This window comes from Typopeltis vanoorti, chromosome 17 (genome assembly GCF_054136105.1).
Source record: "Typopeltis vanoorti isolate ZY-2024b chromosome 17, IOZ_Tvanoo_1.0, whole genome shotgun sequence".
In the NCBI taxonomy this organism is placed as follows: Eukaryota; Metazoa; Arthropoda; class Arachnida; order Uropygi; family Thelyphonidae; genus Typopeltis; species Typopeltis vanoorti.
This window is the reverse complement of record NC_143565.1, coordinates 89,032,592-89,044,612: the sequence shown is the minus strand read 5'-3', so window position 1 is coordinate 89,044,612 and position 12,021 is coordinate 89,032,592. Positions and strand designations below refer to the sequence as shown.

General features: G+C 36.4%; 1 protein-coding gene across 5 annotated transcripts in view; it reads right to left on the bottom strand.

The window, feature by feature from the left end:
• LOC150097613 (papilin-like) overlaps positions 1-12,021 on the bottom strand; it is a 1,184,257-nt gene that overhangs the window by 710,806 nt on the left and 461,430 nt on the right. For all 5 annotated transcript variants that reach the window (XM_090407770.1, XM_090407771.1, XM_090407772.1 and 2 more), the window contains one exon: positions 8,412-8,588. In XM_090407770.1, coding sequence (XP_090263896.1) covers positions 8,412-8,588 — 177 coding nt within the window. The remainder of the gene's footprint in view (positions 1-8,411; positions 8,589-12,021) is intronic.

Sequence of the window (12,021 nt, the reverse complement as noted above, 5' to 3'; positions counted from 1 at the left end):
TTAACCTTTATACCAATGACACTGTCAGTGGATTACAGGGGGATGTTCAGTTGTTTGCAGATGATGCAAAGCTCGGAAGGATTATTAGTAATAGTGTAGATGCGGCAGCCCTGCAAGAGGATTTGAATAAGCTATAGAGATGGGCAAATAAATGGGGATGTCGGTTTAATGCAGCAAAATGTAAGGTCTTGAGGTTTGGGAAACATCGATGGGACACTGCATACTCTTGGGAGTAATTATACTGGAGGAAGTAGGGGGAGATAAGAGATCTGGGATTGATGATTGGTAGAAACCTGAAATTTAGAGGACATATTGCAAAAGTGGTGAAGATAACACAGAGGATTGCTGCAATAATGAGAAGGACACTGACCTGCAGAGATAAAACAGTTATCATTCCATTGTATAAGACGCTGATCATACCACACTTGGACTATTGTTCTCAGATTTGGTCCCTAGGATTTGAAGGGGATAAATTAACTGTGGAAAGGGTAGAAAGGCGAATAACAAAAATGGTTTCAGGACAAAAATGGTTACAATGATAGTTATGAGGATCGGCTGAGGGAATGTGGACTGCAGAGTTTGGTGGATAGAAGGATTGGTGATATGATTGAAACTTTTAAACTGTTGAGTGGTGGGTACAGGGTTGACACTGGGGAGTTCTTTCGCTTGGTTGAACAGCTGGGATGAGTGATGACAAGAGGCCATCCCTGGAAGTTACGAAAGGAAACTGTGAGCAAGAGAGTGAGGAGTGGTTTCTTTGCATGGAGGGTGGTTGAACCATGGAATGCATTGCCTGATGGAGTGTCGAGAGTGAGAACAGTCAATGAGTTTAAGGAGTGGTATGATAGAGTTTCTTAGGAGTGGGGGACCCCCCTCGATGAGTCTTGATAGACTTTGTTTTTCTTAGGAAGGACCTCCCATGATGAGTCTTTTGACTTCATGGAGGCCTGAATAATAATAATAATAATAATAAAATATTCATGCTGTCCATCAAAGATAATACTATTGTTGTCAACCCAATTCTGAATACTGCTTCTCACCAGCCTCTCAAACACTTTAACCGCAATAACTGACACACAGATAGGCCTATAATTTGATACTCGAGTTTGGTGACATACCTTAAGAAGAAGCAAAATCTTGCCTTCCTTCCACTCCTTTGGAACTTGACCCAGTGCAAGACTCATATTAATTAAATATGTCAATGCAGATGCCAACTCCCTGCACATTCCTTCAAATATACATAGTGGTATATTATCAAGTCCAACAACTTTATTAACATCAAGTTTGCTCAATTCCCCCATATACCTCTTGCTCACTTACAGTCAGTCTTGCCTCCTCATCAACTGCTCTCAAACGCTCCATAATATGACATTTGCAAGAATGAAAAACCTTTATGATCTGCTAATTAAATATCTCAACTATAGCCTCTGCAGCAATTTTTCTTATACAATTTTCTCCAATCAATGTCATCCCTAGATAATCAATAATTTTTTCACTGGCCACATATTGAAAGAACTTCCTAGGCTTCCTTTTGGGTTCATTAGGTAAATGCTGCTCATACTTCAATTTTGCCTCCCTTACAAAGGGTAGGTGATCCACATAACCTATCCACGTCACTATTTGAATAGTGATTGTGGATAGGTTATGTGCATGATTCATTGTCATTAATTTTCATGTTTTACGATCGACTGCATCCAAATCGGCTTGTGTCCAGTCAATTATCCCTGCTGTGTATCTCATTATAGGGATTTCCCATGTATGTAACAGTGTTGAATCCATTAAGCTTCTACTTTAGAACTTTTCTCTTTTCTGACTGTTTTTATTATTATTACTATCATTATTATTATTATTAAAGGGCACCAAAGTCTCAAAAGAATAATACACCAGGAACAAAGAGGAATTCCAAACCAAACATAATCATGCCATTTTGGAAGCGATATTGAGTATGAATTAATTTTGAAAATATGTCAATATAAAACAAGTCATTAGATCGACAGTAAAGAAATTAGAAAAAGTTGAAAAGTATTACAGAGGCATCATAAGGATGTGACTGGTAAGCAGCAAAACAAGAGACAAAAAGAGAAACAAAATGATAAAGTGCAGAATCAGGTAAGATATTATTATTATTAATAGCCTTGAATTATTATTATTCAGGCCTCCAGTGAGTCAAAATACTCATCATGGGAGGTCATTACTAGGTAAACACAAAGTCTATCATACCACTACTTGAACTCATTTACCGTTCTTGCTCTCACCACTCTATCAGGATATACATTACATGGTTCAACCACTCCTCACCCTCTTGTTCACAGCTTCCTTTCGTAACTTCCAGGGATGGCCCTTATCACTCCTTCCCACTGTTCCACTAAACGAAAGAACTCCCCAGTGTCAACCATGTTAACTACCTCTCAATAGTTAAAGTTTCAATCATATCACTTCTCCTTCTATCTACCAAACTCTGTAGTTCACATTCCCTCAGCCAATCCTCATAACTAACATTGTACAGTCTTGAAACCATCTTTGTTATTTGTCACTGTATTTCACAGTTAATTTATCCATTTCAAATCCTGATGACCAAATTTGAGAACAGTAGTCCAAATGTGGTCTGATCAAGGTCTTATAGAATGGAACGATAACTATTTTATCTCTGCACGTCAGTGTCCTTCTCAGTATTGCAGCAATCCTCTGGATTACCTTCACCACCTTTGCAATATGTTCCCTGAATTTCAGTTTTCTATCAATCATCACCCCCAGATCTCTTGTCTCCCCTACTTCCTCCAATCGAGCATGCAGCCTCCCATCGATGCATCCCAAACTTCAAGACTTTACATTTTGCTGCATTAAACTGACATCCTTATTCATTTGCTATCTGTCTAGTTTATTCAAATCCTCTTGCAGGGCTGCCACATCTGCACTATAACTTCACATCATCTGCAAACAACTAAATATCCCCCTGCAATCCACTTTATATCAATGTCATTGATATAAAGGTTAAACAATTCAGTTCCCAGTACTGAGCCCTGTGGGACTCCACTTGTAAGCTTCTGCCTCCTTGATACTGCTCCGCCATACACAACTCTCTGATACCTATCAGACAGACGATCCTGAATCCAGTTGACTATCCGTACATCTAAACCCATGTGCTGCAACTTAAATATCATCTTATCATGTGGCACTCTGTCAAATGTCTTTGCAAAATCCAAAAATAACGGTAGTATATGTCTTTCCCTCATCAATCACTCTTGTCACGTTATTATAAAACATAATCGTATTACTAAAAACAAGAGTGCCCCTTAACAAATGCATGCTCACTCTCACAGATAACATTACCCTCATCTGCCTAATGCTATATATTGTCCCTCACTAATTTCTCTAAGATCTTAACTACTACTACTAATGAAACACAAACTGGCCTATAATTAGACACATCCAGTCATCTACTCCCCTTATGCAATGGCATTCTCTTACCTTCCTTCCATTCCTTGGGTAACTTTCCCACAGCCAGACTTTCACTGTAAAGCCATATTAACTGAGTTGTCAGTTCTTTAGCACATTCTCTCAAAATTCATGGTGAAATACCATCCTTTAGCACAGCTTTACATCAGGGTCTTATTGAATGGAACGATAACTATTTTATCTCTGCAGGTCAGCGTCCTTCTCAGTATTGCGGCAATCCTCTAGATTACCTTCACCACCTTTGCAATATGTTCCCTGAATTTCAGTTTTCAATCAGTCATCGCATCTAGAGTACTCAGTATTTGGAACACACTCCTCTTGCACCTCTAAACTCAAACCTGCCCTATGCCTCTAGTATTAAAACCTAATTCTCCATTATGAAATACTCCAATAAAATATTCATTAAACAACTATACTATGTCCTCTGCATCAGTCTCTCTATTCCCATTTTTATCCCACAATAATTTCTCCTCCTACTGGCTACATAGCTAAAAAATTCCAGAGGATTTTCTTTGGATCTTAGGGCCAATCTCTTCTCATATTCCAGTTTTGCCTTCCTTACCATACTATTCATTATTCTGGCCTGAGTCTTATATTCTTCATGCATCAGCCCTCCACCCTTCTCCTTTTATCTCTTTCATAACCTCTTTTTTTTACCTGCAGTTTCTCTTTGATATTGTTTGTCATCCACTTTTACACCAAATTGTTTCCTATTCTTCTTTCATGGAATACAGCTTACTATTGCTGCTAACAAATATTTTTTCACAATTTCCCAAAACTCTTGAACCTCTTGTTCCCTCTATTACATGTTGCCTAAGACATTTGTCCCTCAAAAATTCCAGAAATTCCAATACTACATGCAGTTTCCTCTTCCCAATTTATACTGCTGTAGTTAAAATTTATAACCTCTTATCTTTAAGTTATAAATTTATAACTTAAAATGACTGTTATGGTCATTCTTCTTGCACTTGCGAAGCTCAACTGCCTAAACAGCTCCTGCTCCTCGCCCTCTGTGCTCCTTGGCTTGTAGAAACACCCCACTAAATATCCTGTCATGCCCACCTCTGGCTCACACCATATTGCTTTTAAAACCATCAGTGTCACTGTCTTCCAAAGCCCCCACTCTTAGAGGACATAAGTCATTACTTATCATAAGCAGTACTCCACCACAGAGTTTTCCCTTGCTATCCTGCCAAAAAATGCTGTGCCCTGCTACTTCTATTCCTGTTATCATATCATCTTCTGTCAACCATGTCTCAGAGATCCAAATAATCTTCAGCCAGGCTGATGCTATCAGTGCCACCAATTCATCTCCTTTATTCCGGATACTTCTGGCATCAGTATAAAGCATAAAAATGGCACTGTTTCTCCAGACACCACTGGACTCATCATTACCTGATGTCACTCCCAAGCACCCATTCCCACAAGAGGCCACCCCAGCCCATCCACCCTGGGAATTATAGTTTCCCTGCAATGACACACTGACACATTTAGAAAACAGCAATCTCTCCAGATGCCTATGTCCTTCCTCATTCAAATGCAAGCGGTCTCTCACATACAGTTCCTTTCTGTCTTCAAATGCCCTCCAAGCATCCATGTATTCCAATCCTCTCTTCTGACACATTCTGGCTATCATGCTATTCATTATTTCTGCTCTTCTACTCAGCTCGTTATTATCACACCTGGTCAACACACACACACACACACTATCTTTCCTTTCTGTGTTTTCTTTTGTACAAACTCAAGTATGAATCTCAGATCTCTCGCCACCCAATTTACACTGCCTCTCAAGTCGTTCATGCTCCATTACATCACAATCATCTCATTCACACTTTAACCCTGCTTAATTGCCACAGCTACACTTTCTGTCGTTCCTCCAAACAAACACTCCTCTGGCTTCCTAACTTGCACACCACGGATCATCGAGTCTTGATATATCACACCTCTTACCCCTCTGTTCCTTGATTGCTCACCTGCATCCCTTACTCTCTCTCTCTCTCTCCCCCTCTCCTCTAACATTTTCTCTCTGTGTTCCCCTACTTACCTGCCATTCTGGCATCACTCTATCCCAAGTTCCAGCACTCCCTCGCATTCTTCTCATTCCATCTCTCTTAATATTGCATAATGACAATCAAAAAAATCAATTATAAAAATAATGATATTACATGGTATGGAAATTCGATTATTAAAAATGCAATTGATGGCTGTGTTACTACTTAATGCTTTCCACGGCTAAAGAAAAAAATTTAATGAACACAATGAAAAAGCAGAAAAGAAAAATAAAACAAATGGCAGTTCTGTTAGGAACAAATGATTTGTCAGGTGATAAATATAGCATGAGATTATAGGACTTCTGGAAGGAGCAAGAGTGAGAAAGTGAATACAGTTAGTATAGTATTTAAATATGATAAGATAGAATTAAGGACTATGATGGCAAAGAATTGGATATTGGCTGCATAGAAAGAATAATTATGTGTGAGATTAAATATGAGGGATAGCCTACACATGAATGTGCAGACAGCTTGAATGAATTTAACAGAATGTATGACATGTGGTGCAAAAGATATGTGGCCTCCTTTGCTGAGTCTCTAACTCACTGGGTGTTCTCTTATAATAAAAATAATAATTACAGTAACCTCCATGGAGTTAGCAGGCTCATCATGGGAGACCCACTCAACCAGCAACACTTCTTTCATATTGAATGTTGAAATCATTTACACTCTCTGCATTCACAACCCACTTTGACAATGTGTTCGATTCACCAACCACCCTCCATGTAAAATGTCTGCACCTCACATTTTTCTTGATTGCATCTTTACATAACTTCCAGGGAGGTTTCTCACTCTTCTCATCTTATCCTGCACTCTATTTTATAATTCATTCTGTATTAATATGTTAAAATCTCTTAACTAACTTGAAGGTCTCTATTATAACCTCTTTTCCTCCTAACCACCATACTCTGCAATCTACCCTCCCTGAAGTTCTCTGCATATCTAACACTCCAGAGTTTCTATATCACTTTGGTCATTTTGTCTTGGAGCCTCTCCAGTGTTTTCACATCATAATGAAAACTAGGTAACCAAATCAGAGCACGTTCATGTATGGTCTGATCAATGCTTTATACAGAAGCATCACTACATCCTTATCCCTATATGACAATGTACTTCTTATTATAGCAGTAACATGATGTGCAGTCTTTGCATGTGCAATGTTACCTCTAGACTTCAGTCTACTGTCTACTATCACAACCACATCTCTAATCTCATCCAGTTCCCAAAGTACAGTTCCATCGATATTATTATTATTATTAATATTATTATTAGATGACACCTCCAAGGAGTCCAAAGATTTATCAAGGGAAGGCACCTACTCTACAACTCTCTATATCATAATACCACAGCTGGTCTCACACTACTCAATCATCCAACTAGTGAACTGCATCATCTACAACAATGCCATCTACTGCCCACCACCACCACCATCAATATTATTTTTACAGACAATCACAAACATCCATGCCCATGGCAGGATTTGAACCCACAGTCTTTTGGCTGGAGACCGGATACTCTAACCACTCAGCCAACCAGGCCGGCGATATAAAGCTATATATAGTACATAGCCTTATATTTTTTCACTACAAAATGCAACACCTTGCAGTTAGTAATATTAAACCTATGATATTACTACCCCACTCATTTGTCCAATTTCCTTTGTCTATTTGAATCTGCCTGTAGAGAATTAACATTAGTGATACTTCTGATAATTCTACTTAACTTTGCATAATCAAAAAACATTTGAAAATCCCTAGTCAATCTATATGAAATATCATTAACAAATAAGTTAAACAAACAGAGGTCCAAGAACAGAATCCCAAAGCATGCCACTAATCATCTTCCTGTTCTGAAAAATTGCTTGCTGATATCATTTAGAAAACTAATCCTTCATCCATCTGATCAATCTGTTATTCAATCCCTTCTTCTACAGCTTATGTACCAACTTGTCATGCAGTGATCAATCAAATCAATTTATTTGACATTATTAATTAAAAACTCAAAATAATAAGAAAATAATTAATATTTATGAACTTATTTGCAGATGTTTTGCTGGTATTATATCCAGCATCTTCAGAGCACAAAAAACATTTGTCACAGTACACAAACAGCAACAATTTAGTGAGATCAATTTAAAAAAATTGTATCAGACAACACAAGGAACTAAAGTCCTAACTGGTGACATCTATTGTTGGATAAAAAGAAAGAAAAAAATAAGTATTAATTAGATATTAAAATATTAAAATGACCGTCTCCCAGATGTTTGGAAAATTGACACGGTCATACTTGTTTGGAAATGTTTTATAGCTGCTGCTGATTCCAAAAACAATCTCTCTGACTTATAATGACTTCTATATATCACTTCTGTTCCCTTCAATTTTATCCTGTGTGAAGGGGTATCCAAGTCATGGTCTGCTGGTCTCAACTTGCTATAGTGCTGAAAGTAATTGGGACTATATTGTGTAGTTCTGACTACATTCTACAGTTAGCATGCCCAATTATATTTGCATGCTGAATCAATTAATGCAGAAAACTCAGCTTTCTTATTTCTAATGCTTCTTACATTAGTATACAAACACCAAAACAATCCCACTCCTTCTGAGACCATCCCAGCAACATCATCACCACCTTCTCTTGCTACCATACCACACCTGTCTTTTCATTCTAACCATTCCCAATTCTCTGATCCTGACTCTGATTTCTATATGTTTTTGTAATGAAGGAGGATAATTTTATTCACAGTTGCCAGCAGAACTGTTGTAGGAAAAGTGAAATTAACTAACAGGATTGATAAGTACGACAAGTATCAGCAGAGGCTTCAGTAATTAATTAGTGATAATTAATAAATAATTAATTTGTTTATATTCTGTTGTACAACTATTTGAATGAAATTAAAATACTTACTCCACTCCAATCTGAAATTATCCATTCAACTCCTTCACATGGACCAAGATTACAAGGCTGAAAACCTGAAGGTTTTTCATCAGGATAGCAAGCAGCATCTTCTAAAACCTCTGGCGATTCTTCAAACTGGCATACAACACTTCTACTTTGGTTTCCATCTCCACATAATCTGTCACACTTACAATAAGAGAAATATTATAATATGAATAAAACATACATTTCAAATCATCTTTTTTTTTTCTTTTAATATACACTTACAATATACATGTTATAAAATTTGCAATACCAATTAAAATGCCATTTTTCTAGGACTTCTGAGAATAATAAGAGACAACAAAAACACTTACAATAAGAGAAATATTATAATATGAATAAAACATACATTTCAAATCATCTTTTTTTTCTTTTAATATACATTACAATATACATGTTATAAAATTTGCAATACCAATTAAAATGTCATTTTTCTAGGAGACAAAAGATTTATTTGAGAAATGAATACAAGGTGGCATTGCTGCAGTTGAGTTTGTTTCAAATGCTCTGCAATCACAGTGCACTATCTCATAGTACACTATCATGACTGAAACGAACTGAACCATGATGATTTGCATTGCATTTATTTGTCAAATGAGATTTAGTTATAGCTCTGGGTAGGTGAACATCCAAGTAAAGCCCTGCATAGATTGGCTTCTTTCCTACCATTCTAATGGATATAATTTCTCAGCTATCATTAACTGCTTCTCTTCCCATATTATCCTAGAAGATTCTACATCCTTCCATATCCATTCCTGTCAGTATATCATCCTCAGTTAACTTACTTTAATTTATGCCAATAATAAATCCTTCAGCAAACTCATCTGCCTTATTTTTGATACTAAAAACATGTAATAGCTTATTTGAGCATTTGTTACCAAGTAAGTATTCATAACTACTTCCCTGTCTTATGAGTTATTCAGATTTATTGAAAGCCTTTTCACCAGGCCATACCACTAATTAAAGATGCAAGAAATAATATTCTTGGTTTAATCCTTTATCCAAGTATAAGCAAACAATGTTTGCATGTAGGATTTTCTGCAACAATCATATAAAATCATATAAAACCCTTTAATAACTTATGTGTTTCTATCATATCCTCTCTTTTCCACTAGTCTTTGTAACAAATAGACCTTCATTTTTGCATCATAGGAAATATTTCATAGGTCGGTCACAATCTCAGTCACTCTAGATCATCTCCACTATCTTCAAATCTTCAATGATACCCAGTGACCTGATCTGTGTGCCGTAATCCAAATATGACCCTATTAAGATTTTATAAAGAGGAATAACAACCTTCCTTTCCCTGCTTATTGGTATGTTCTTTACCATCCAAGTAATCTGATGAGCTGTTTTGGCCACCTTAGCAATATGCCCACTAAATTTCAACTGACTTTACACAGTCACTCCCTAATCTCATTAATTTCTTGTAGTCCAGTTTTGTTAGTATAGTATGCAGCTCCTAAACTACACAACTTCACAATTGCTACCTTAAACTGTGATTATTTTTTGGCCATATAATCAGTCTATATCATCCTGCAGGAATGCTATTCATATGCATCAATTATAGCTCTTCCAGTTTTGTGTCATCAGCAGCAAACAACTGGATGTTTCCCCTTAAATTATTTCTGAGAGAATTGATGTATAAAATAAATAGCAGTAGCAGCCTAATTGCAAAGCCCTGTGGTACAGTAAAAGTCATCTTCTCCTGGATTGAATTTCATATCTGTTCATCAGTCACTCTCTTATCCAACCCAACTTTTCCAATTTATGTAATGGAGTTTCATTTCAAATCCTATCGAATGCCTTTGGAGGGTACAGCAATATTACTTAGTAGCAATTTCCTTTATTCTGTCAGTTTATTATAAAAAGTGAGCAGATTACTCAGGCAATACATACCTTGCACAAAATAGAGTATTCATATTTTTGTGTTATTTTTTGTGTTATCAACTTTGTAACAAATTCATAATTTGTTACAAAGTTGATAAATAGCATTTATCAACTTCTGCAATAACTTACCACTGCTCTCAAGATACTGATTGGCCAGTAATTTGCTACCTCAGTCTTGTATATCCCCTTAATACAAATGGAATTTTTGCCCTTTTTGACTACTATGGCTTCCCAGAAAAAAGATTTAAATTTAGGAAAAATAAAAGACAAAAATGCACTTTTGCAATTTGGTCAAAATAAATGAAAGTGGAGAAAATGAAATAAAATTCTTTCTCAAATATATATGGTTTTTAAATTTCATTTACATATCAATCACAGCTGTATAATATTATTAAAATCACACATACAGGAACTGTTACATAGCTATAATCTTAATGATTAATTCAAAAGTCTATATAAACTATGCTTAATGTATACAGTTTCATTTCCATTTACAGGCAAGTTGTAATTGTAAGCTGTCTGTGGCATACAAGATTGGATCAAATAGCCTAAAAATAGTCTCGATCAAGTTAAGACATATTATGATAGAGTGAGATGTATTCTACCGTGATGGTATTTCCATCTCAAGGAGGTTTGCATGCAACAGTGACATTAGCTGTATACAGAAGTATCAAGTTTTTCTTATCTTATGCAGTATCTAATAATTTTATGTGGCAGTAGCTAATAAATTAACGATACCAAGAAATTATATTCTTGGTTAATCCCTTATCTAAGCATAAGCAAAGAGGGTTTGCACATGAAATAACTTCACGACTGGGCAATTCATATATAGAGGGTAATCACTTCGACTTTATATGGACATGTGTGATACTATACATAATAGGATGGCTCTCATCTGTGGGAGCCAGATCCAGAAGTGATACCAAGGTTGAAGTAATGCAGAAGTCACATTTCCATATACAAGTAGTGAAAGGTGTCGCATCTCATTACTAAAATACTCTGGATTAGAGATAGATATTGAAAGTTTTTCCACTTGGCTATACTATAAATTAAAGACGCCCAGAAATTATATTCTTGGTTTAATCTCTTATCCAAGTGTAAGCAAACAAAGTTTGCATGTGAAGTAACTTTTTAATGATGCCAAGATGACAAGTTTGTGCATGAAGTCACTTCACAACTAGACTACTTGTATATAGAATGTAAATGACTTCATGTCAATTACATTAGTATCCCATAATGCAAAGCACACATCCTTATGGACATGTATAATGCTATGCATAATGGGAAAGGCCCACTACCCATACACCATCTCTTCCTTCCAGTCTATATTCCTGTAATTAAAGTCTCCCATCAGAATCACCTTCTTTTTATATGCCCAACTAATTTGCTTAAACATTTCACAATCAGTATTCTCTGCATTCCCTGGCCCATAACAGCATCCTGTCAGATATACTAACCTGTTTATTTCAACTTCGCACCAAACAGATTCAAAATCTCTGCATGCCAACTTCCACTCTTTGTGGACACAATTCCCCTGCAATCATTAGCAGCACTCCTCCTCCTCCTCCTCTTTTTACATCTCTATCCTTCCAGAAAATTATATATCCTTCTAATTCTATTCCCAAAATCACATCCTCCTCAGACAACCAAGTTTCACTTATTCCAATTATTTTTGGGCATACCGTCT